The sequence below is a fragment of the Lytechinus pictus genome, chromosome 4 (genome assembly GCF_037042905.1).
Source record: "Lytechinus pictus isolate F3 Inbred chromosome 4, Lp3.0, whole genome shotgun sequence".
Taxonomy (NCBI): Eukaryota; Metazoa; Echinodermata; class Echinoidea; order Temnopleuroida; family Toxopneustidae; genus Lytechinus; species Lytechinus pictus.
Genome location: NC_087248.1, coordinates 26,684,995 through 26,712,650, shown reverse-complemented (window position 1 = coordinate 26,712,650; position 27,656 = coordinate 26,684,995). Strand labels below are relative to the sequence as shown.

General features: G+C 39.9%; 1 protein-coding gene across 1 annotated transcript in view; it reads right to left on the bottom strand.

Annotated features, from left to right (window-relative positions):
* LOC129258764 (activating signal cointegrator 1 complex subunit 3-like) overlaps positions 1-27,656 on the bottom strand; it is a 61,938-nt gene that overhangs the window by 9,176 nt on the left and 25,106 nt on the right. Inside the window, exons 15-36 of the mRNA XM_064098749.1 lie at positions 24,735-24,959; positions 23,717-23,836; positions 23,022-23,273; positions 21,871-22,047; positions 20,073-20,298; positions 18,315-18,568; positions 17,451-17,619; positions 17,189-17,280; positions 16,692-16,820; positions 16,078-16,163; positions 14,502-14,668; positions 14,042-14,187; positions 13,094-13,214; positions 12,093-12,235; positions 10,466-10,603; positions 9,739-9,859; positions 9,035-9,167; positions 8,474-8,599; positions 6,825-6,936; positions 3,914-4,048; positions 2,396-2,451; positions 497-665 (exon numbers count right to left, since the gene is read on the bottom strand). Of these exons, the coding sequence (XP_063954819.1) occupies positions 497-665; positions 2,396-2,451; positions 3,914-4,048; positions 6,825-6,936; positions 8,474-8,599; positions 9,035-9,167; positions 9,739-9,859; positions 10,466-10,603; positions 12,093-12,235; positions 13,094-13,214; positions 14,042-14,187; positions 14,502-14,668; positions 16,078-16,163; positions 16,692-16,820; positions 17,189-17,280; positions 17,451-17,619; positions 18,315-18,568; positions 20,073-20,298; positions 21,871-22,047; positions 23,022-23,273; positions 23,717-23,836; positions 24,735-24,959 (3,297 nt within the window). The remainder of the gene's footprint in view (positions 1-496; positions 666-2,395; positions 2,452-3,913; positions 4,049-6,824; positions 6,937-8,473; positions 8,600-9,034; positions 9,168-9,738; positions 9,860-10,465; positions 10,604-12,092; positions 12,236-13,093; positions 13,215-14,041; positions 14,188-14,501; positions 14,669-16,077; positions 16,164-16,691; positions 16,821-17,188; positions 17,281-17,450; positions 17,620-18,314; positions 18,569-20,072; positions 20,299-21,870; positions 22,048-23,021; positions 23,274-23,716; positions 23,837-24,734; positions 24,960-27,656) is intronic.

The window sequence follows — 27,656 nt, the reverse complement described above, 5'->3', positions numbered from 1 at the left end:
TGGGGGCACTGAAACCACTTCTACCACGATCATCATCAGCACAGTCACACTGGACAATCCATTCTGATACTGTACCTGAAGCACCCTCATGGCTTGGTCAAGGACCGACTTGGTATCAGAGAAGTAATCACCGGATGGGAACAATGAAACCACTACTACCACAATCATCATCACACCGTCACCACATTCACGCCGGACAATCCACCCTGATATTGTACCTGAAGCACCCTAATGGCTTGGTCCAGGACCGACTTGGTATCAGTGTCGTAATCACTGCATGGGAGCACTAAAACCGCTTCTACCACAATTATCATCACCACATTCACACTTGACAATCCACCCTGATACTGTACCTGAAGCACCCTAATGGCTTGGTCAAGGACCGACTTGGTATCAGAGAAGTAATCGCCGAATGGGAACAATGAAACCACTACTACCACAATCATCATCACACCGTCACCAAATTCACGCCGGACAATCCACCCTGATATTGTACCTGAAGCACCCTAATGGCTTGGTCCAGGACCGACTTGGTATCAGTGAAGTAATCACTGCATGGCAGCTGAGCTCTTGACATGTGGGCCTGGAGCAGGAGGTGTGTCTTGGTGTGAGGACTATCGAAGGAATGCCGGTTGACCTCCAAAGGAAGACCTTCTGCCAGATTGCTGTACGTCAAAGGGAGAAAGAAACAGGAGAGATGTTGGTTGACATGTGAACCTCATAATAAATATGCGCGACTTGCGCCTTATTTTGATGGCATTCCTTTGCATAAATCCAAAAAGATTAGTCGACCATAGTCTACTCAACACCATGCACTGAAAACAGCGTCATTCTTTCAAGTTGATAACAAATCTGTTTTCTTTCAATATAGTTCTACTGATAAATCCCATTCTTCCCGGTGCTTGGGATTCGATGTTTACACTGATGAAAACTTTATTCCCCCCCCAAAAAAAAAAAAGGAACAGAAAAAGATATAAACATTGGTAAAGGTTTGAGGTAAATAAAACAAAGATTGAGAAAGTTATTGGAATTCAAAGTTTTTGATTTGTGACGTCACAAAAAAGCAGATGCCCCATATGTTTTGTACCATAAATTGCAAGAAGGTAAAAGCCTTCACAATAAACATGTTTGTTACCAATAAGAATGATAATCTACATCAAAATTCAGTAGTCAATATTCAATTCAATTCGGTTTATTGCATTAAAGACATTGTAAAACAGTCAGGAGACTGACACATACAAAGTTTACGGAACATAGATGAAATGAATAGATACTTGCAAATCTACAGAATATAATCAATTAAGAACAGTCACACCTATGAATAAGGTAAGATAAGAGTATAATCAGATATTGCACAGGTATATATCTCTTGGCTTGGCTTGCTTCGCGAACGAAGATTTATAAAGGCAGTCCACGTCGACTGCAGGCACGCATGTGACTCACAAGGCCAATACGTGATAGACAGGCCCGGCCACAGCGGCCGCAGTCAAAAGTCACGTTTGGTGTGGCTGCTGAGGCTTCGCGATTCTTTCTGCGGCGACGTTTCTCCCTCAGGTGATCTTTTCGGGATTCCTCGAAAGAAGAGGCAGCCTGATGGACTATATGTCGCCAGCTAGCACGGTCAGCAGCCAGAGTAGACCACTGGCAATGATCGATATGGCATGTACCGAGGGACTTCTTCAGGTTGTCCTTGAAGCGTTTCTTTGGAGCCCCTCTGTCACGATTGCCAGTAGAAAGTTCGCCGTACAGGGCTATCTTGGGCAGGCGATGGTCTTCCATTCTTGAGATGTGTCCTGCCCAACGGAGCTGAGTCTTCAGCAGCATGGCCTCGATACTGGGGATCTCCGCCTGTTCAAGGACCTCAACATTTGTGACATAGTCGGTCCAGTGAATGTTGAGGATGATCCGGAGACAGCGCTGATGGAAACGCTCCAGGAGTTGCATGTGGTGGCGGTAAGTTACCCACGACTCAGAACCGTACAGTAGGGTGGTGAGGACAACAGCTCTGTATACGCTGATCTTGGTGCCCCTTTTCAGATGCTTATTTCTCCAGACCCGCTTGTACAGTCTGCCGAAGGCACTGTTAGCTTTGGCCAGTCTGTTGTCTACTTCCCTGTCAATCTTGGCGTCTGAAGTAATTGTACATCCCAGGTAGGTAAACTGGTGAACGCTCTTCAACACAGTCTCGCCAATAGTGATGTGAGGAAGGCGGTACTCTTCCCGGGGTGCAGGTTGATGGAGGACTTCCGTCTTCTTCAAGCTGACTTCGAGTCCGAAGAGTTACATTATACATGTAGTGTTGGTACGTGATCAAGGGGAAAAACAAATTTAGGCTATATCAATTAAAAAAATATTGACTTATTTTGCAAGCTATAATGAAGCAATGATATTATACCTGTTGAGTGAATCCTCATTGTGCCTCACAGGAAGACCTTCATACTCGTGGGCATCCTACAATTAAAAATAGGCCAAAATAGAGAATTTTTTATGTAGCATGTGCAGGAATTATTGAAACTCCTTTTTACATTAAACTCATCAATAGTTTAAATAATTGTTATGTCTTATTCCTTCCTTTCCTTTATTTCCTCTCATCTATTGAATGATCAGCAGATCTTCCAATTAATCCCAAGTCACTGTAAATCACATCACAGAACAATTTTCCCTAAAGTAGACTTCTATGAGGACCAACTAGCCCAGTTTGTCCATAAATGGTGCCCAGTCACTTCTGCAAAACCTTTGGAAAAGCATCCATATTTTTTACGGAAATGTAGAATCACTTATCAAAGCCCCGTATCTGCAGAGAAATTTTAATAAGCAAGAGCAATTGACCAGAAGCTGAGGAAAGATAGCCTGCGCATCCAGTTCTCCGAGGAAGTGATAGTTTGCCTCATCATCTGAAAACAAGAGGAGACTATATGGGCAATTCCATAGGTTGGTGGACATGAGCTCAATGTGTCTTTGTACTGTATAGCCCATCCGAACCATAACGTGAGTAACCACTTTATCTGCACCCCTAGTAAAAACCATGTGTTCTATATTTTTTTTATTATATACAAATTTGTCTCCCTAATATACTTCTTTGAAATGGATATAATGAACTTTCATAAAAGCCTTGTATGAGGACATTTTTCACTTATGTCCACTTTTCATTTTATGCATGTCCAAATCATGTAACATGAGTAACCTACACATTTCAAAGATTTGCCAGGAGCATAATGAAATTTCCCAAGTTTTGTTTGTATACAAAGGATAGTCAGACTGCGTACTTTGTTGTGATAAAGAGATGTTTAGTTCCTATCAATAATAATGGAGTTACAGCTCCAAGTATGAGTCAAAGTGTCTCCAAATGTAACATGGGTAACCGTGGAATAGCCCATATGCTTTATATTTTCCACATCAGGAACCACTATAAAGGAAGAAACCAAGATTTATACTTTCCTACATGTACATCTATTAGGAAAAATTAATTTAGTTGATGCTTGTTTTACCGCTCCTGTATGCACATATTTAAAGTGCGCCAGAGCTTTTAGACCTTGCTTGAGCAAAGAAATTGTAATGTCACAAAGGAATTTTACCATCACAACAAAACCAACGCAGTACAATGCACTTTTATTTCGCATAAATTTCATTGCTATCATGCATATGTAATGAGCAACCATCACTACAGTACGTGTGATGGAAAAAGATAAACAAGAAAAAAAACTGAGTGGCAATGCACTTTCACTTTGCGCATACTCAAAACCGATCATAATGCGTTATGATCCAATCGGCTGAAGTGATCAGCGAAACAAATGCAAAGTTCCATTACCATGAGTGATGCTTGACGGCAAAACTACATTTTATCACATGATTAACTTTAGATCAATCCTATAGAAAGATTGCCTTGTATGGAAATTGATTGCAATATACTTACTGATAGTATTGTGAGCAGGTCAGGTAAGGAACATTCTGGTCCCAGGCTGTCTTGGAACATACGGACAGTCCTATGGTGGAGGTAGTAGTAGGATGAAATCCTGCCCAACGTCTGGGGCTCAAGGGAACGATTGTCCTGGAGGAGAAAGAGAGAGAGAGAAAGACAAAGGGGAAATAGGAGTGTTGTGGTCTTAAGACGACCGCACACCTTACGATTGGTCTGCGACCCGATTTTGAAATAAAACCTAGTAGAATTTGATGCTAATACTGAGACATGGAATATCTTACTGTGTAATGTTCGAAGTCATTGTACGAATACCTATGATCAAATCTGTGACTATGCTATCATCTTTGGAATAAAAGCAAATTTAACACCTACATGTAGTCGTAATGACGTCATACATGTAGCAGTTGTACGATTGGCTACGATTTGAAACCAATTTTGCCTTTACTCCAAAATAAAGGCTTGCAATCTTTCAAAATGGTTATATTAGTATTCTTTCAATTAATTTTAACCTAAAAAAATTGATACGTTCCATTCACATTTTCAGAAAATGAGCAAAATGCGATTCGTTCCAAAATTGGATCGCGAACAGTCGTAAGGTGTGCGGTGGCCATTACAGTCAACACATTGGCCTTTCAATCAGAAGGTCATGAGTTCAAATCCCAACCGTGGCTTCATTTCCTTCAGCAAGAAATGTACCCACAATATGCACTCTACCCAGGTGTAGTAAACGGGTAGCTGGCAGGAACATTCATTCCTTCATATATGCTTCAATAAACACCTAAAAAGCTTGGGCCCATTTCATAAAGATTGATGTTATAATAACATAATTCCATTAACAGTTTTAAGCTAGTGGCATCATTTGATTCGACTGGCTGTAAGTGAACTTGATATAGAAATTGCGCTGTAACAAATCATTATGAATTGGGACCCTTGCCAGCAGCATCCAGGGTGATAATAGTCCACCCCAAGAAAAAGTTGATTTGAATAAAAAGAGACAAATCCAACAAGCATAACACTGAAAATTTCAGTTATGACACAAAATTTTGCTTAATTTCACAAAACAGTTATATGCACATCCTGGTGGGCTAGCAAATGAGGAGACTGATGACGTCATCCATTCACTAATTCTTTTGTATTTCATTATACGAAATAGGAATATTCTATTTTTCTCCTCATTGTCAAGTGAAACAACGATTAATTCCTCCCTGAACATGTGGAATGAGCATTGTTTAATACTATATGATTCAGTCAAGCTGGTCCTTATTGTCAAATCTATAAAAAATGAAATATTGCTTAATTCAAACAATAAAAAACAAAAAGAAATAGTGAGTGAGGGACATCGACTTTCTCATTTGAGATGTGCATATCACTGTTTTGTGAAAAATAAGCAAAACTTTAAAGTGTCATAACTTTCTTATTTAACATCCAATTTTTTTGAAATTTTCAGCGTTTTGCTAGTTTAAATTTTCTCTATTTATTCAAATCAACATTTCTCTGGGGTGGACTTGACCTTTAATGTCTTGAGTACTCCTCAGAGTGGATACACATGATTACAGAATTGCATTTTTTATGAGTAACATGGCAATAGTGTAGGGGTTCTGATTCTGATCTCGTAATTAAGAAGAGGATCACGAGTTCAATCTCACTCCAGGCGTCAGTTTCCCTGAGCTGGAATTCAGTCCACATTTAGCTGTACTCGACCAAGGTGAGGTAAAAAAGGGGTACCTGAGCACAATAAGAGCTGCTCCACTAAAGCCAAAGTAATTAAGCTGCATTACTGTAGGGCAATTAGAGGGTTCTAGTAAAGTAATAAGCCCTATAAAAGCAAGTATAATTATTATACTTATCAACGTGTATTTCCCATTCCTGTGAATGGCTAATTACAGTTGTACTGAGAAGTTAGTGAACCCCACCAGAAAATAAACATATTTAAAGTACTTAAATTCTGCCAGGTTTTTATATATCAAAGGACAAGTCCACCCCAACTAAAAGTTGATTTGAACAATAAGAGAAAAATCCAACAAGCATAACACTGAAAATTTCATCAAAATCGGATCTAAATAAGAAAGTTATGACACTTAAAAATTTTGCTTAATTTCACAAAACAGTTTTATGCACATCCTGGTGTGCTAGCAAATGAGGAGACTGATGATGTCATCCAAGTGTCATAACTTTCTTATTTTACATCCAATTATTATAAAAATTTTAGCGTTTTGCTAGTTTGAATTTTCTCTATTTATTCAAATCAACATTTCTCTGGGGTGGACTTGACCTTTAATATCTTGAGTACCCCTCAGAGTGGATACACATGTATGCTTACAGAATTGCATTTTTTAATGAGTAACATGGCAATAGTGTAGGGGTTCTGATTCTGATCTCGTAATTAAGAGGATCACAAGATCACAAGTTCAATCTCACTCCAGGTGTCGGTTTCCCTGAGCAAGAATTTAGTCCATATTCAGCTGTACTCGACCAAGGTGAGGTAAAAAAAGGGGTACCTGAGCACAATAAGAGCTGCCCTGCTAAAGCCAACATAATTATGCTGCATTACTGTAAAGCGATTTGAAGGTTCTGATAAAGTAAAGTAATAAGCCCTATAAAAGCAAGTATATTTATTATACTTATCAACATGTATGTCCCATTCCTGTGAATGGCTAATATGTACAGTCGCACTGAGGAGTTAGTGAACCACACCAGAAAATAAACATATTTAAAGTGCTTAAGTTCTGCCAGGTTTTATATATATTTAATTGTGAAGTCAGGTGATAAAATATTACATTCAATTTGTTTCTCTGGGCTTGCAAAACATTATAGAGTCAGTTGTCTACATTCAACACTCAGCTCGAAGGAGTGCATTTTGTGGTGGAGTTCACAAGCTTTTAAGCCCAACTATATATATACTCACATCCCCAATCTCTATACAGTAGGAGTAGGCAAGATCCAAGAGAGATTTCTCCACCAGCCCAGATAAGAACTTATTGATGCCTTCATGAGAAGTGTCCTCCAGTTCATAGTAACTATGGCAACAAAAATAAACAGGAGAAACAATTAGTAAGATAATCGTAATGGCAATAATGATGATGATAGTTATGATGATGATGATGATAATGATGATGATGGTGGTGGTGGTGGTGATAAAACAATTTTTAATGAATAATAATAATGCTATCCCTCCTCATACTACAATAAACATAAACAAAATCATAACCAAAACAAAAACATCAATAAAACAAACAACACTTGACATAACAACTCAAAAAGGAGAGATTTGCAAATACCAACCAAATGAAAAATTCCCAGCGCACAATATAGAAATGAGACAGGGGAGTCTTTGTATTTACACTGAACACATTGTAACAACCGGGCCAACATGGAAGGGAATCTTGTACTGCACAGAACCAAAACGAATTGTTTGCAGGTAGGAAATAATATTCATTTTTTAGCGGCAATTTTTTTTTCCACATTGGGGCGACTGCAAATTTTGGGGGGTTACATGTATATCATTCATTTTAAGGGCTACTTTTTAGGGGCAACAATGCTAATATCACTCAGCTGCCATAGTTAGAATACTGATTCTCTGAATAATCTTGTATATATAAACTAGTGACGGGTCTTACATCGGAGAAACAGCCCGACCGATAGTTGAACGCATTTCTGAACACAAGCGCGATGTTCGGTTACAGCGAAATGACACATCCGCGGTGGCAGAACATGCTTGGGAGAAGCAACACCACCCAGATTGGGAGGGTGTACATTGCATTGCCAAAGAGAGACATTGGTATACACGCAGGATTAAGGAGGCTATTAGTATACGTCTTTGTCCTAACAACTTCAACAGAGACAGCGGGATCGACATCCCCGACTTCTGGATGCGAACCATCCGACAGCACAATACCCCCTTACCTGGCAGTGCACGCCGACCCGATCGTTCCCGGCCCCGAACGAGGGACCGCTCAGCTAGTCAGCCCCCGCCCACGGGAAACTAGCGAGCCCGCCAATTTTGTCTAATTTGCATATTGCCGACCCACGGCGTATTTGCATATACCCCCGGCTTATTTGCATATACGGATTACCGGCCGCACCGCATACCGACGCAACGGATCAATGCCCACCTATTGTTCTCGCGTTCGTGCGTACGGTCCTGGAGATTAGTATAAATAGAGTACGTTTTCAGATAATTTTCGTCACTTGATAAAGAGTTGCAGCGGCACTCGAAAGCTCGTGAACTTGTAAGCCAGTGAACACTTTTTGCGAGAGTGATCACGAATTTCCTAGAAAGCCAGTGAACACTTTTTGCGAGAGTGATCACGAATTTCCTTGTTGACCATAGTAGATTGCGAGACAAATGAATACCCTCTAGCGATTATTTCAATCCGCAATAATGAACCTATTTAGTATCTTGTATATTGTTTGTAACAGATCTTTGGGCGACTCTGGAATGGATGGTCACCACAAAGCATGCATCTTGGGGGAATGTTAGGGGCGATTTGGGCTGTCATGTGGGCGAATTAGCCCGCCGCCCTCGTGTATTTCCTACGCCGATTGTCTGGATACCTTGGGTTCATGACGAGCCTTCTGAAGAAGTAAGTCCACGTGATGTAGTCCATCGCATCCTGTTTGGAGGTCACCGTTCCTGCTACGATCTCTGCATTCAGATGCTCAGGCAGTACCTCCAAGAGACTGGGTAAAGAAATACAAAAAATAAAACTTATAAAAAAATGCCACTACTGCACACGTATCAAAAGACCTGGGGCCCGTTTCATAAAGGACTTGCAACTCTTGTAACTTTGTCATTATGGCAAATGCCATGGTAACCTTGATTCTGATTGGCTGCTGAGCCCTGATACCATGGTAGTTGCCATTATGGCAAAGTTACAACAGTTGCGAGTCCTTTATGAAACGGACCGCCGAATGGAACTAAACATATATGCCAGTTGCGGTGTAGGTCTAAAAATGAATTTGGACAGATTCCCTTAACTTTCTACAGGGACCACTACACCACACTTCCACCTCCAGATGAGATAATAACATTTTTCCAGCATATTCTATGCATCTTCCCTTCCCCTTCGGTCTGGGGAGTAAGGGGGGGAGGTGAAGGTAAAGCATTAGACTTACTTAGACTCTACGGGGAAAGGCTCGTAAAGAAACTTCTTGTAGAAGTGCTTCTTGATATCGTGCACCAAGATGACGGCTGTTCCTTGGTCGTCATACTGAGGGCGCCCTGCTCGTCCCATCATCTGAAGAACATCTACAGAGGACAAAAAATTCAAGATAATAATCTTAGATGTTTCTGTTAATCATTAAGACCGCGCTGCTCGCTTATTTTTTACTTATAATAATAGAAATAATAATAATACTGGCCTATCTATTTACCGAGGGTACCCACTTCAGTTTCGAAAAGTGTTCTCCCAGCAGGCCGCGCTATGATCATTATCCCCGCTTCAGCTGGACTGCCTAGGCGCTCAAGCATTCAAGGAATTTCTTCCTACCGGGTACCCATTCATCTCACCTGGGTTGAGTGCAGCAGAATGTGGGTAAATCTCTTGCTCAAGGAAGTCTCCTTGAACCTTGAAGAGTAATCCCTTTCAGCAGCTTCAAAGCTATCCCGGGATGAAAACATTCTGTGCATCAGTGCGGGTTCATCTTGCACATAAAATCCAACTTCATGTAAGATGTCTATAACAATGCAAGCTCACATACAGTGGACTTTTTGTGAACTGCAAATGTATACTAAAGGAACCCTTTATATGCCTTTGGATTATAAAATATGAAGTAAAATAGTGCACGAAAGACCATGTAGTATTGAAAATGCTACATACCTGTGATTGGAAAGTCAGCATATCTCTTTGTCTTGCCATCAAAGTACTCTGTGCCTTTGATTACTACCAGATGGGCAGGAAAATTGACTCCCCAGGCTAGGGTGCTAGTTGCTATCAAAACCTGCAGGATGTTTTAGAGAGAATATCAAAACCAAAATTGTATTATGTTACATGTTTTCATGTTGTATGTTACACTACATGTACATACCACTACAGTCATCCTCATCATTATTACTATCATCATCACTGCTTCCGGCTCTGCCACCACCATCACTACCGTCATTATCATCATCATCATTATCTTCATTATAATCATCATCAATATCATCACCATCATAATCATCAATATTATCATCATAGTCATCACCACCATCACCATCATCTTCATCACCACAACCACATTCATCATCATCACTACCATCATCGTCATCACCACCATCATCATCATCACCATCTACATGTATGTCATCATCATAATCATCACAACCACCATCAGCATCACCATCTTCACCACCACCACCACCACCGTCATCATCGCAACCACTATCCTCATCATCATCACCGTCAACGTCATTTTCATAATCATCATCACCATCATCATCATAATTATCACCACAACCATTGCCATCATCATCATCGTCATCTTCATCACCATCATCATCATAATTATCACCACAACCATTGTCATCATCATCATCGTCATCTTCATCACTGCTCATCCTCTCACCTGTATCCTCTGGTTACAGAAGAGTTCCTCCACCGTTTTCCTATCTCTCTCATGTAATCCGGCATGATGCATTCCGATACCAAAGGACAATGTCAAGCGTAGATTACTATCCTTCACCGACTCTATAATGTGATCCATCTGGAAATAACAACAATGAAGCAAAGTTGACTCTGTTTGTCTGGTTACCACAGATCAGGGCCCCGTCTTACAAAGAGTTACGATTGATCCAATCAATCGTAACTATGGAAATCCATCAGTGTCATAATTTATTCTACGGGAGATTTGAACAATGTCCATTCTAAACAAAGAGAAGCACAGTGAATTTTCAAGAAAACAATGAATGTATGAATATACATATCTAGAAAATATTTTAAACAAATTTGCATTCTAGATGTTGACGTTGCTGGCCGTCCATAGTTGTGATTAATCGGATCAATCGCAACTCTTTGTAAGATGGGACTAGGGACAGTGATTTTTCGCGATCGCGGAAAACGGACGGAATTCACGGAAAGGGTGTTTTGAAACGGAAAGTGTCATTTCAAACGGAAAATCACGGAAAACGTATTTTCCCTCAAAATACACAGAATAGCAACAGAAATTACTCCAAAATCACAACAAAATGAGAATATTAAATGGCCACAAAACCCCAGAAAACACGATCTCACTTCGCTACTTTCATGACAATTCACACATCGTGACTGCACTCGACATCAGCACACTTGATTGTACCCCGCACTGGCACCGTACCCGTACCCTGCCGGCGCCGGGTTGGGCTTCACATGGATATGCACACACATATCGTTCACTGCACGGTCGTGTGTTGCTGCCCTCTACGTTTGAAGATGTAACAGCACGATATCGTGGTCTTAAAATCCAAGATGGCGGATTGGCAAAAGCCGTTGACTGATGATAACGATGTCCAAAAAACCCCAAAATTATCGATGAAATATCATTTCACCGTGAAATAATGCTAATAATGTGAAAGGTGAGAATGTATGCATGCTAAATGGGGTTGGAAAAACTTTTTATGCACCCGCATAGATCCGATTAGAACGGATTCTATTGTGTTGTTGGTACAGTAGCAGATATAAATTTTGACCAGTGCGAGTGTTGTGATTTTGCTATTCAATGTGTAAACGGAATCGTCACTTTTCCGTGTGTACAAAGTCTATGGGGGAAACGGAATTTCCGTTTTCTGACATGCTGAAACGGAATTTGAGATTTTCTGAAACGGAAAAGGCAATTTTTTGAAACGGAAAATCACTGTCCCTATGGGACCAAGAACTACAGATCAGTACTGGCAGCACATAAACATTGTTAGTGCTAAAACCAGAAGCCCTGTAGCAACCGGTAATATCGCAGCGTGGCCTAATGTCCACAACGCGTTATTTAATACATCATGATGTTTGACATCACAATCCCAAACATGTGACTAGGCCTGCTGTAAGTGTTGACTGCCAGATAAGATATGATGCTGACTTTCATGTTTCAAATTTCCGACAACAAAAATTGAGTTTTTCCATAAAATTCCATTAATGCTGTTTTTTCCCTGAAATAGGTGATTTTTTCCCATTTTCTGTTTCACAGGAAACTGGGTACTCTGAACCAGACTTTCCGAACGTTCTACCTGTCGTTCTTCCATGTGCATCCATTGCTTGGGATTGTCGTCTCCGGCTAGATAGGATATCAGATCTAGTGCAGTCAGCCTGGTCTGTCTCCGAGAGGATACAAAGATCAGAGTCGGTTTGGTCGGGGAATGCACTTTGATGGCTGTGGGATCAATGAAAGGATTTGGATTAGATAAGTTGATCTAGGATCCAGGTCAAAGATCCAATGGATCCACGACTACATGTAGCTATGGATCTGAAGATCCACAAGGATTCTAATTGAATCTGTGTTTAATTAGAATTTTTTTTTTTGAGTAATATGAAAATAGTATTCATCAGTCCTCTGTAACAACATATTCAGGGAAAATGGAATTTTCGATCTGACGTATGATGCACTGTTCTTTGAGCCCAAATTCATACTTTTCTGACTGTTTGATAAAAGGGTATATGTACAGGTATGAAGACGATCCTCATGACCATCGGCCTATGGGAAGGAGATTACACTTCAGAGTTTGGTGCACTCTTCTGGCTATACATTCCTGGGATTTAAGGGGATGCTATTGGACAGTTTTATTGCTTGCTGTATTCACCACCATCTTTATTAGGAAGATCATCAATGTAATTTGCATGCAGATGTCAATCATCAGCCAGTCATGTAGCACATGCACAGTACACAGATGCTGCACTGATTTTGGCTACATAGGTGCTGGCCAATTGATACACCTGCTGACATCACTTCACTCAGTAGGAGGAGGCTGAGCCAACTTGCCAGGGTCTTTCGAACAGCTTCCAAAGGATGCGCAAACTGAGATTCGTCAGGAGTTCGGGCATTCAGAACATGGCTCCTGCATAAGCGTTGTTTAACGTTGGCGTCAATGGGCAGCTGGCGCAGCATGCAGGGTGTAGGTATGTCAAACAGCGCCCTCTTGAACCCCAGGAATGTATAGCTTTAAAACATGCCATTTGAGCGAGAAAGCAACATTCAGGAGTGTTAAAATAAGAGTAACTTGCGTATATTCACCTTGGAATGTTGGTTTGTTCATGGTGGCCATACGCGGGCAGTAGTGTTTTCCTGGAAAGCCGCTGATATGGACTTCAAGAGGAACAGGTCGTACAGACGGACGAAAGTTGAAAAGCCCCACCTGTCATTAAAGTGGATATCAAAGCGCATACATGTATATCACACAAACATAATATAACAATAGAAGGGCAAAATTTGAAATTAAATAGCTGTCACCTTTCATGTGGAGTGGATTATCATTTGCTGACCCCAGACTTTGTGAAAATTTGGAAATCCCTGTGACAGAGACATCTTTGGCCGAGCCTGCTTAACCTCTGGCAACTGTCGGGCCAGGGAACTTCACAAAATATTACACAACATCTGCTGATCATAAATATCTCCTCCCCCCCTGATGATTTATTTACCAATAGTGTCAAAGTCCCCATGAAAATGCACAATAACCTTCCTTCAAATAAACTTTTCATGGAGAACCGAGCGGTCATAAATTCAAGGCCTTCAAAAACTATAGAATATATGCTCTTTGGATTTGACTCAATGTCCTTGTTGTTTGTCTTGGAAATTTAATGCATTCATTTATTTTTTCACTTTTTCCATCACCATCATCACCATAATCCACCATCAATGTTTATCATCATCATCATCATCGCCATCACCATCATCATCATCACCTCCATCATCACCATCATCACCATCGTCATTATCATCAGTCATCTTTATCACCACCAACACCGTCATCATCTTCAGTATCATCATCACCATCACCATCAATGTCATAATTGTCAGCATCCATCATCATCATTGTCATTACCACCACCACTACCAGCATTTTTATCATCATCATCATAATCATCACCCTCACCTCCATCGTCTTCCCATCATCATCACAACCGTCTTTGCGAAGCAACATCCCCCCCACATTCCCCAAAAGTGAGACTAATGTTCCCTTACCTCCTTGATGCCCAACCAATCGGCCAGGTCTCTGGCATTAGCCAGGGCGGTGGACAGGCCTATCACTCGCACCTTCCGCTCGGTATGGTGCGAGATGAAGTTCGTCCTGGAAACGATGACTTCAAGAACTGGCCCTCTCTCATCACCTGTTTTATATATTCACCAAGCAAAGATAAAAGGAATTAACTAAGTGATATCAATGAGACTTGGTTAACGAAACAGGAAAATCATCTTGTTATAAGAAAAAAATTGCGATAACAGTTAAAAGCTACTGAAATCCTACTGTCTGATTGGCAGATGGTAAATTTGTTATAGAAATTCTGCGTGTGTTACTATAACAAGTCTTTAGGAAACAAGGCCCATATCTGACAGATATGAGCGCTATATAAGACCCCACTGCTATGACATTATTTCAATATTCAATATGATTTCAATTATCATTAGTCACACGACTCCTTACCAAGCAGATGTATCTCATCAATGACTAGCAGCGAGACTGCCTTGACATAGTTCCTATTCTGCCAACTACGACTCACTCCATCCCACTTCTCTGGGGTCGTCACGATCACGTCTGCCCTGGCGATGGCATTGACATCTGGCGTCACATCACCCGTAAGCTCCACCACCCTGTTCAAAGATGGAAATTTAAACTCTGATGCAAATATTGACTACTTCTTCTGTTCCACCACTATCATTTCGTTGAATAGAGCATCTTTTTTCACCTTGTGCGAAATCTCACACCATCGCACTCATGCCTATTCGTTATGTATTGTTACACCGCTACACTATGGTACTTCCACCATTATGACAAAGACCAAATTAACCGCAGCTACTACTACTTCTTTAATACTTATACATCTGTCCCACTAGTTTCTCAGGTGTTGTCATAATGTCTGCTTGTTCAACTTACTTAGAATTTATCTTCTTTTGAGAAGGGCGTTTAAGTTTGAGGTGGCTGGTCGGAGGGGAAGGGGGCGACCGCCGAAGATGTGGTACAAGCAAGTGGTGGAGAGGAGGGATGGGTTGAGGGACGATGCACTGTAGGGAGGATGTCGGCAGAAAAAGCTTGACCCCACTAGTATTCTTTTTCATTGTACAAACCTTTTAACTTTACGATTTGAATTTCATTGATGAAAGATATACTTCAATTTACTATTTATTGCAGGGAACCCATACTAACAAGCTTTGCTCTCCAGTGGGTTCCCTTTTTTCATTTCTGTATATTATATCTGTGTGTCTTGCTTTACATTGTAACTTTTGTTGAATTTTTGAATGAAAAAGAATATATGCAATCAATCAATCAATCAATCAAAGGGGAATGGAACCTTTGGAATAAGTAGGCGTTTGTCGAAACAGAAAAATCAAAGAAACAGATCAACGAAAGTTTGAGAAAAATCGGACAAACAATGAGAAAGTTATGAGCATTTGAATATTGCAATCACTACTGCTATGGAGATCCTCCCATTGGCAATGCGACAAGGATGTGTGATGTCACATGTGAACAACTTTCCCTTTGATGGACTATAAAATACCCCCAAAATGTCTTTTTGTTTTTTGTTATAGTGATACAAACTCTTTATCCATGATGTATTCTTTAAAAATCTGTATTACATGCCCTCCTATAGAAGGAACAATGATCTACACATGTACTGATAAATGTGATAAAAGAGGCAATTTAAGTGAAATATATACTAAAGTAATGGGGGGAGTTGTTCACAGGTGACATCACACATCTTTGTCACATTGCCAATGTGAGGATCTCCATAGCATTAGTGATCGCCATATTCAAATTCTCATTATTTGTCCAATTTTTCTCAAACTTTCGTTGATCTGTTTCTTTGATTTTTCTGTTTTCACACAAGCTATCTTGTTCCAAAGGTTTCGTTCTCCTTTAAAGTGGAGGGAGGGGGTGAGGATAATCTATGTAAGTGTAAGGTGATTCCCCCCAGTCGGGGACTAAACCAGATTTAAAACCTAGATTACTAGTGCTACTACCTCTACTAACACAGAAGAACTGTCATGATTGATGAACTTACCTCTTTCCCAGTTTCTCCTCCAGTCTGACTTTCCAGTCCTGGATTCTCTCTCGTACCAGAGCCTTCAGGGGCGCTATGTATACAACCTGGGGAGTGATTCATTGGGCAAATACTCAGTGAAAATCAATGATCAATTTGCTATCGTCCAATCAGGTGCAAGGACTTTAGTAGCTTATAACAGTTGTCAGTGAAAATTACTGGTGATTTACTTTGTGAAATGCTCTATAAGACAGATAAATGGAAGTGTTAAAAAAAAAACAGATGCATCAGGATATAATTTTTTAGGGGCTTTTCTTTTTTTCCACATGAATTGGGGCAAGTGCAGAATCTGGGGGAGGGGGGGGGCTATTTGTTTCCATTTCAGGGGCGAGCAATTATGCAGTAAAAGCAAATATCATTATTCCGCCATAGTTAGGATAATAATTTTTCAAAATCATCTTGACTATTGTTTGTGACAGATCTTGGGGCGACTCTAGAAAAAATGGTTGCCATAAAGCATGCATTCTGGGGAAACTTTAGAGGCCATTAGGGCCGTCATGAGGGCAAAATCGCCGGCGCCCTCATACATGCATATTTTCTACGCTGAGACAAATATATTGTCCCATGATATTTACCTTTGTCTTTGGTTGTTCGTTGAATACTCTGAACATGGCTATCTCAGCTGCTACAGTCTTCCCGGAGCCAGTGGGGGCACCCAGCAACACGTTATGGTCCGTGTGGTATAGGGTATGAAATATCTGCGTCTGTTGATACACAAAGGGACAAAATGAACTAGATGTATAAAGGGGGTCCCATGTCTGCAGACATAAAACTTAAACTTAATATTGAACATTAAATTCATTAAATTTCCACAAAATTATGTTGATATTGTTCCTATATTCCTAATGGTGCGTTTGCCAAATATCTCATAGAAATTTGAGCAAATATATGATGATCATCATCACCATCATAATCACCTACATGTATATCAAAATAACCATTAGCATCAACATCATTGTCCTCCTCCTCTTCCCCCTTCTCCTCCTCATCATCATCATCATTATCACCATCACCATCACCATCTTCATCCTCTTCATCACCATCATCATGTTCAAATATTTTGACATCCTACCTGGATAGGGTTGAAGTAGTCAAATTTCTGTAGCATCTGATATTGTGCATTCTTGAGGGCCGTCTTTGGGAGGGGTACAAGGTCCAACAATTCTACGCAAAACAACAAAAATCAGAAAACAGTACAGTCAACCTTGCAAACATCCACCTTGTTGGATCTTTGCCTCAAAGCAGGCATCGATCCAGAAAGTTGCAACTTTAGGGTCCCCTTGTGCCAAACCATGATCCCTCCTCCCTCCCTCCCACTCCCATCATGAACTCACCCGTGTGCGGTGGATGTCTTTCGGGTAGGATCAGATGCTGGAATGAGATTGGACAGATGGTCTCCGATCCGAGCCATCGATCCGATACAGCCTTCACGTAGTACTGGGACGGTAAAGGCTCAAAGATTGGGATTGTGAACACCAGAGATTGGTCCTCTCCACTTAAAACCTGTTACCCAGGAATGAAAAAACGACAATAGGTCAGATACATAAAATGTAGCAACTGCTTTTGCGAGGCATTGCTTGACATTTGCTTGATTCTGTATGCATAAAAATGAGAGAACAACATTGCGGAATCAACGGCGGAGATCTGGGGGGGGGTCAATTTGAACCCCCCCCCCCCCCGTATATGTTGGTCTGAAGTAGCCCAGTCAAGATATTGCTAAAAAGTGTTATGCATAAAGCAAACACTTTACTTGTGAGCAAAATAAATCCACAGAAACATGTTAATTATTTCATTATTTCAAACATGTCGCTTCTACACTAAGATAGTTAGAGGATATACAGTCACACATAGTGGTAGTATCTGTTGCAGTAAACTGGAAGATTGAAAAACACTTTCCACCAAAACTTGTTAATAAAATCATTACAAAAAGTATGAAAAGTTGCCTATTTGGATTTCTTTACACTGATCTTATTGTTTCCATCACATTGCCAATTCAGAATGTGCAATGATTAGCTGACATTTCATGGCTTTAATCAAGGACCTACACTAGAAAAGGATTTTCTTATAATTTTTTTTTTATAAATCTTTTCTTTTTTAATCCTATTCCATATGTAATTGCTGGCATTCACGATAGAGGCTGCCAAAGAATATTCCCTGGTTGAGACCAAAAAATGCAGAAAAAAGAACTTCCAAATTACCTGTTTCTTCTGCAGGAGAAAGTACTCCGAATGGTAGATGTGGTTGTTCTCGGGGTCCTCCACCCAGATCCACCAGGATTCGGACCCGGTGCCGTGGACCCGGTCGTTCCAGGTGAAGTCCGGCGTGATGGTCAGACGCACCCTTAGCACGGTGCGCGTGATTGGCTGGATGGAGGCATCGAGTTTGATGGCCGGTAGCTGGTGGGCACACCCCTTGATCTTGGGGCCCATGCTGACATGGTGGACCATCAAACCTGAAAAAAATAAAATAATTCAGGAGAAAGCGATCTTATTGGTACATTTACTTTTACAACCCCATTCATATACATGCAGTGTCTCTGAAATACATGTAAAGAGAAACTTTCAATCTGCAGTTTCTCTTTAATAGTCTGATTACTCATAATCAAAGTTAGTAGGTGGCAGGAGACACATTTACAAAAAGACTCTCTTAACGTTTCTTAAAATTGAAAATATTGTGGCCTGTTCTTACCTATTTCCTTTGAGTCCATCTCCATGAGCTAATCAACTGAAAACTTTAAAATTATCTTATAAGAAATCATACGTCATGAAACCTTTCAAGAAGATTCTCTCAAAATTCTTAAAACCTGACAAGTTTGTGAACAGATCTTACCTATTTCCTTCGAGTCCATCTCCCTGAGCTTATCAACAAAAAGCTTCCCTGCCATCCAGCTTGAAAAGTACCTCATAAATCAAATGTTTCCAACCCAGGAGATACATGTACATCTATAAAAGACTCTCTCAATGTTCTACAAAACTGACAAGTTTGTCGCCTGAGCTTATCAACAGAGCTTCTTGGTTTCCAGCTTGAAAATGATCTCATAAGATTTCAAAGGTCATGTCCCCAAGCCAGAAGATACCTCTCAAAATGATTTTCTCAAAATTCTTCATGCGAGACAAGGTGGTGTTCTGATTTTACTTACATGTAATACATGTATGTCCTTTGAGTCCATCTCCCTGAGATTTAATAACAGAAAGCTTTCCTGTCATCCAGCTTGAAAAGAATCTCAGAAGAAACCACATGGAGCAATCAAAATCATGTCACCAAGCCAGGAAACACCTTTCAAAAAGATTCTCTCAAAAATCTTTAAAAATGACAAGTTTTTGGACTGATCTTACCTATGTCCTTTGAGTCCATCAACAGAGTTTATTGGTTTCCAGCTTGAAAAGAAATCTCATAAGAAACCACATGGAGCAATCAATCGTCATGTCCCCAAGCCAGGAGACGGCTTTCAAAGGCACCTACCAACAAGTTTTATGGCCTATTCTTACCTTTTTCCTTTTAGTTCATCTCCCTGAGCTTATCAATAGAGAACTTCCTGGCTTCCAGCCTGCGTAGTATCTCGTGAAAAATCAAAGGTTATGTCCCCAAGCAAGAATACACCTTTCAAATCGATTCTTTCAAAAATCTTAAAACCTCACAAGTTTTAGGACTGATCTTACCTATTTCCTTCGAGTCCATCTCCCTGAGCTCAAAAAGAATCTCATCAGAAACCACAGGAAGCAATTAAACATCATGTCCTCACGCCACCTTTAAAAAAAAAAATTCTCTCAACATTCTTTAAACCTGACAAGTTGGGGTTCTGATCTCACCTATTTCATTGAGTTCATCTCTCATGTCAGCTTTCCTATCATCCAGCTTGAAAAGTATCTCACAAGAAATCCAACATCAAAGGAGGAGACACCATTCTTAAAGACTCAATGTTCTTCAAACTTGACCAGTTTGTGACCTGATCTTACCTATTTCCTTCGAGTCCATCTCCCTGAGCTTATCGACGGAGAGCTTCTTGGCTTCCAGCTTGCGTAGTATCTCAAAGGATAGGACGGAGAACTGTCTAAGAGGGTTCTCCCAAGCCCAGAGGCGTCTGTCGATGGACTTGGACAGCATCAGAAGGTTTGCAGCCATCAGGGGCCAACCGGTTCGGAGGGTGATCTCAAACAGGGCTCGGATGATACGTGCCGCATTCTAGAAGGGGAAGCAGAAGTTTGTGCACGTTCTTATATTAAACTTCATAATTAAATGTATGATGGGGGGACCTAAAGCTACGCACTTTGTTTTCAAACAATAAAAACTATACCAATTTTAATATTTCAACAAATATCTTTCACCAATTTGTGGCAAACATTCTAAAGATCATTAACCAAGAAGAAAATATCGCAAAACTCACTAATACGAAAATCCCGCCATGTTTTCCGAACACCTCTTGATTTCGCCACCGGATGTAGAAGGGGTCCTAAAGCTACGCACTCGATTTATCATGCAAAAAAATAGTATTTCCTGTGCCTCAATTTCTAAAATATATTCATATTATTATAGGAAAAAATGAAATTCAAGCAAATATAACTCCAAAATTCCAAACAGTTATTGGTTTCTCTGCATTAAATTAGAGATTTACTGCAGCCTCTGTAGAAAAAATTGAATAGGAATCGTTCGTCACTCTGCAGTCACAGTTCCACACACAGAGTGCGCATTTGCCATAAAAACTGCATGCGCGATGAGTGGTGCATAGCTTTAGGACCCGCGCAGCTTTAGGACCCCCTGCCATACATGCATGTTTAAAGAGTGAGACGACTTTTGTGTTGCAAGAAGACAAAGAAACTGCATACCAATCAAATTTTTTTTAATCAGTAAGCAAAAAAAAATGTCAAGAGTTTTGATGAACAAACTCATTACATCATCTAATGTGACTTGAGATGTTGTAATGAAATTATGACACCATATCTTGTGAGTTGTGACATCATAATGATGTCATGAGTTTTCACATAACTACATGTATGGTCAATCTATTTAGAGTTGAAGTGTATAATGCACATTTATCAGCTTTATACTATGTGTTAACCATATTGTATCATGCATGAACAAAGTTTAGAGTGTATTATATACAATTTCAATTAAATCCTCATGATTGGTTCGAATAGCATCAAGTGACAAAACATAACATAGATATAATGTGAATGATACTGAAAGCAAAATGCCGATAAAAAAAATGCTATGAACTGACACCACAGGGCCCTGTTGTATAAAAGTTACTAATATAGTACCTTTGCCATCCAATTGTAATTACCATGGTAACAATGCTAAGCAGCCAATCAGAATCTAGGATTTTAGGCTAGTTACCATTGGATGGCAATAGTAACCTTTATGCAACAAGGCCCAGACCATGTAATGTCTTGAACATGCCAAACAGCCATCTACATGTATCTATCTATCTATCAATCTATATGTCTATCTATCTATCTACATGTACCTGATATCTATAAAACTATGTGATGTAACTGTATGTGTCCACGTTTCCATGACATTAATCTTGCTTGGGCGACAATTGATTCGCTGTAATTTCCACACACTAATGGAATGAGCAACTTCAACCCTGCATTTAACACTATACCTTATCCTAAACCTAACATAAAACCCCATTGCAACCCTAACCCTACATCTTAGACAAAATTAAGCCCGGAGCAAATGTCTCCAGAGCAAATGTTGCTGGAGCAATTGTGGCAAGAGTGATTGTTGCCGGAGCAAATGTCGAACACTCACCTGAGCAACATATGCCGAATCCGAGACGAGGGAGAAGCTATCCACGTTGCCTCTGGAGATGAAGGTTTGGAGGAGGATATTGACCTTACCATGAGCGTTCTCTACCCCACCGGCAGCGGGCATCTCACAGTCGTCTTCAAGGTGGTCCTGGAGTTCTCTCATCTCATCCTCACGAACCTAGGGTTTGGATCAAACAAGAAATATATCATCGTCACAAGAAACATTCTCTACTCAACCTAGAGCAGCTCTCTCAGCTCATCCTCACAACCCTAGGGTTTGGATTAAACAAGAAATTTCTCTTTGTCACAAGAAACATTTCTCTACTCCACCTACAGCAAAGGATGTCAGGTTGATCTTGAAGACTTCCCATCTCATCCTCATGAACCTTGGGCTTGGATCAAACAAGAATACATTTTCTTCTCCTTCCTAGAGCAGCCTTCTCAGCTCAGCCTCATGAACCTACGGTTTGGATCAAACAAGAAATATCTCATCGTCACAAGAAACATTCTCTACTCAACCTACATGTAAAGTGGCCTTGTCATCTAATCCTCGTGAACCTAGGATAGGGGTCAATCAAGAAATGTCATCATTTTCATATGAAACATTCTCTATTCCACCTACAGCAGGCATATCAGGATGATCTTGAAGCCTCCTCATCCTCATGACCCTAGGGTTTAGATTAAACAATATCTCTTTGTCACAAGAATCATTTCTCTTCTCCACCTACAGCAAGCAGCCTTGTCATCCTATCCTCATGAACCTAGGGTTGGGATCAAACAAGAAATATCATCATCATCACAAAAAATATTCTCTACTGCACCTACAGCAGCCTTCTCATCTCGTCCTCATGAACCTAGGGTTGGGATCACACAAGAAACATCATTGTCACAAGAAACATTCTCTTCTCAACCTAGAGCAGGCATATCAGGATGCTCTTGAAGCTGTCTCATCCTCACAAACCTGTGGTTTGGATCACACAGGAAATATCAATTTTTTTTAACATGTAAGTTTCTCTACTCCACCTTCGGTAGGCAACTCAAGATGATCTTATGGTGAAATATTTACAAGATTTCATTCATGGACCTTGATAGAAATTCTGCCATTTCAATAGATAAGATGCAAAATAAAAGAAAGGTTCTGCCAAACTGTACCTTGATTTGCTCAAACTCTTGCGCCTGCGAGACCATGGAGAACACCTCGGCCTCGCTCATGACCGATTTCATCATCTCGTTAAACTTCTCGATGGTGGCGTGCTTGATGTAAAAGTGGCTTGCGACCCGTCCGAGGTCCGTCGAATGGAGGTCGCCGGTGTGCTCCACAAACCGGATCATCTTGGCCTTGTCCAGACTACGGGCAGCTGTGATGATCAGGTCGTTACGAAACTTGGCAAGGCCTGGGTCACTCTGAAAATCAAAATCACAGTAGAACATCCATGTAAATGTTGCAAGGTCGCATTAAATTGACACCTTTTTTTTTACCCAGAAACAAAGTTTTCAAAGACGCCTAGTTTCAAGTTCTAGTTATTTATTTCCATTTTCAAATAATGAACATAACAACAAGCATATTCATATATATGAATGTAAAAAACAGAATAAACAAATAAATTTTTACTTAAATATCAGCAACTTCCAATCCCCCCCCGCCCCACATAAAAGCGCAAATATTCTTTGACCTTGATCTCACTCGCGTGTGTGTCTCTGTACAGAAGGCCATATGATATTGGGTAATTATTTACTTAGATATCTCCAACCAGCCATCCCTCCCCCCCCCCCAAAACAAAAATAAATAAATTAGGATAAATCCCATAACAGTCAGCAGGGCTAACATTCCCTAATCTTTATCTCACCTGTGTGTCTTTGTACATAAGGCCATAGGCCATTGGGTTGAGGTGCATTCTCACGTACAGGTAAGTGTAGCTCAGCCAACGTACAGCCTCGTCCACATTGCTCACTGTTCCAAGAGCAATCTAGATGGAAAGAGAAATAGAACAAAATAGAGAGAGAAAAAAAAATAGATTTCGGTCTTCTACATACTCAACAAGCTTGTTGACACTCATGATGTCTAACTCACTCAAGCTACATTAATTCTTTCTTTTCTTCCATTTCATCTTCTCCTTGCGCAGGATTCTTAAGCCCATATTGTGGTCTCGAGTTTAATTTCAACTCTGGTCGAAAGCTGTGGTTTTAATATGGAAGGCCAATTGTGACAGAAATCGTTAACAGTAAAGGTTTGATTTACCTGATCATTTGACACCCAAATCGCTCATAACCGTCTTAAAAAGATAAATACAACAGTTGATAGTAACATCAAAGAATGAGGAAAGACCACAGAGAGTGAACTTACGAAACGTATGATGTAAACAAGTTCTAACATATTTGGCTTCCCATAATTATGGAGAGTTAGACCATGGACTTTTAGACCCCGTTCTCATTACGCTTCCTAAAACTAGTTTACTGGAAACCAGTTTGGAAGATCGCTTTGCTAGCGTTCCCATTTGATCACCCGAAAGTGGTTTTCAAAATCACTTCACGTAAAGTGATCTTGTTGCTATGGGAACGCTCTCAGTGGGGTGACATGTTTCACGCAAAATTTGAAACCGCATCATAAGCATTCTACACACAGTGTGTAGAGTAGCGCGCTCAAAATGTGCGAAGATCGCTTCCCGAATAACGGTTGTGTCTAAAACCAGTTTAACGAGGCAAAGCGATCTTAAAAACTACATCGCAAGGTGGTTTTATGAACCAGTTTGGAAGATCGCTTCGACCGTTCTCATTACACATTAAACTATTTTCCACTAAAGTAGTTTTAGGAAGGTAATGAGAACAGAGTCTTAGGTTAAAATACGAGCCTAACTAACAACTGACCTCTGCATTGAGATTATCTGCTAAACTGCTGATGAACTGACTCTCAATGGCATTCTGTCTGGTGATCAGGCTCAAGTAGTGATTGAGTTTCTCGTGTGTCGTGATGATGAAACCCTCTCCAAAGCTATCATATTGAGGGCGCCCTGCACGTCCAAAGATCTGAAGGACGTCCAGTATCCCGAGGTCCTTGAAGGCTCCTTTGTTTGCGTCGTAGAGTTGAGTGCCCTGGAAAGAGAAGGCAAGTTTCACTGCAAAAATTACAAGTGAAATGATCAATTGAATCAAGTATCTTAAAATGATTAATTGCATCAATTTTCTTATTAAATCAAGCATATGGTATGGGTACTTTTATTTTACCTGATTACTTAGAAAGCATGAATACTTGTAAGTAAGAAACTAGAGTACCAAAGACTTTAGGGGAACATTTCATCAACATTTCTTTCTGGCAAGTTGTCAGATCTGACAATTTTCCTTGATTTTGATTGGTCGAGAAGCAGTGTTATTTATAGTAACTGTCAGATAAAATGAGACCTGACATATCCTTTCGTAAAATGCTCTCCTCACCCCCTCTGAGTGTCCTGGTAATTATGATAAGCACCTTAAAAAAGCGCAACAAATGGTTAATGAACCTGGATCACTGGACTCCGAAACCATCGCTCTACTGACTATGGCCTGTATTCTGAAGCCAGGTTAAACTTAGACCATGGTCTAACTCTGTGCTAAAATTATGGGAAGCCAAAAGTGTCAAAATTTCTATTAAGTTGTATGTTTCTTATATTTACTGTGCTCTTTCCTGATTCTTCAACGGTGAAGACAATAATCTATTTATACTTTCTAGACAATTATGAATTATTTGAAAGCCAAATGAGCTGAAATATAATATCTCTATTGTTAGTGATTTATGTAACAATTGGCTATCCATACTTAAACCACAACTTTAAACCTGAGCTTAAGTTAAACCCGACTACAGAATACGGGCCTATGAGATTATTACCACAACTGGCATACATCCTGAGGCATTGCAAGAATTGTACATGATGGCCCGTATTCTGAAGTCAGGTTTAACCCTAATTCTCCCGGGGGGGGGCCATAATGGCCCCCCCCTTGACAATTTTCGCGATATATCTGCTGCGCAAATTTTTTTGACCTCGCCGCTCACTTTTTACTTTCAAGTCTCGCGCAAATTTTGAGACCAAATTTGTGACGCCCGGGTACACGGTTACGACATTACGCAACATTATGTAAGTGCATGTCAGACCCAAAATTGCTCATAAACGTGATTTCATGTACAAATCCAATGCAAATTGTGTATTTAGCCAAAATTCATAAATGTATCATTATTTCTACTTCTACTGATTAAACTGAATTAATTTTGCCTTGTTTATGATCAGAACTAAGTCTGGAATGATTTCCATTGAAAAAACAATAAAAAACAAAAAGTAAAAAACAAAGAAATACATAAGAAATTCATAAAACAATAAAATACATAAGAAATTGATTTCCGAACCGAAGTTTTTTTAATTGCGATTGTTAAGATTGCTACAAAGAATTTTTTTACCAAAAATTAGCATTCTAGGAGCTTTATTTAGTGAATTATAGCAAAAAGTATGATTTATGCATAAATTAGCATAATTAATTCATATACTGTAAAATAAAATCTCATTATTTTGGAAAATTTTACCATACAGCCTTGTAGATTACATCGCACACTACCAGTGTGCAAATTTTTGCGTCGCTCTCGCAATCGGCGGCCGAGATCTTAAGGGGGGGCCATAATGGCCCCCCCCCCCCCCCCCCCGGGATTGACAAGAATCAAAATACCCCGGGAGATTGAGGGTTAACTTAGACTCAGGTTTAAAGTTGTGGTTTAAGTATGGGAAGCCAATTGTTACATAAATCACTAACAGTAGAGATATCATATTTCAGCTCATGTGGCTCTCAAATCATTCATAATTGTCTAGGAAGTATAGATAGATGATTGTCTTCACCATCGATGAATCAGGAAAGAGCGCAGTAAACATAGGAAATACACAACTTAATAAAAATTTTGATACTTTTGGCTTCCCATACTTAAACCACAACTTTAAACCTGAGTTTAAGTTAAACCTGACTTCAGAATACGGGCCCATGAGTATAACCTAAAATAAATCGCAAGAAGGTCAGGTTACAACTGAACACAGATCAACATATTTGTGTTCCATAAAAGGGCTTTCCCCTGATTGTAGGAATTACAGTTGATTTGGAATTAAGCTTAAGTTTCTTGCAATGCCCAATATGTGACCAGCCACCTTAACAATAAGTCGCAAGGGAAGGTTCTCTGTTAAAGGTATTGTTTAACTTTGTGAGCAGCCGATTTAAAAAATTCTCAAACCAAGATGAAACATGTGTACAAGTGCATGTATTAGAACTAATAAACCCTGAAAACAACCATTATTGAGAATGAAAAGCTTAAACTACAAGGCAAACCCCGATTTTGTAAATAGGCGTCTTGTAGACGCCTAAATAGTACACATAAGTGTATGGGATGAAATTAAGATGGTGTTTTCGGTCACTTTATATTTCAATTTTTGAAGCACTAAATAATTATTTTCGAACGCAATTTTTTCTGGGCTTCATTTTGGTAACATATCACAGACACAGGTGACAAGTGTGACCTTCTACATGTAACTCAGATTTTTTTAAAGTCAAACCAATGTTAACCAATCACTTTAATAGCAAAAATAGTAATTTGGTCTTCAAAAAAAGTAGAAAATTACATGTACATGTAATATATTCGATAGAGTAATTCTCCTTCACACTGTCAAAAATTGAAGTTATAAGGTTGAATAAAAGGCAAGATACAGGAGTGCATGCACGTCTGGTTTGCCGGCAGAAAAGTTCTGAACATGCACAAAACTTAGCTGCGGCTGAGTTGCCACGAGG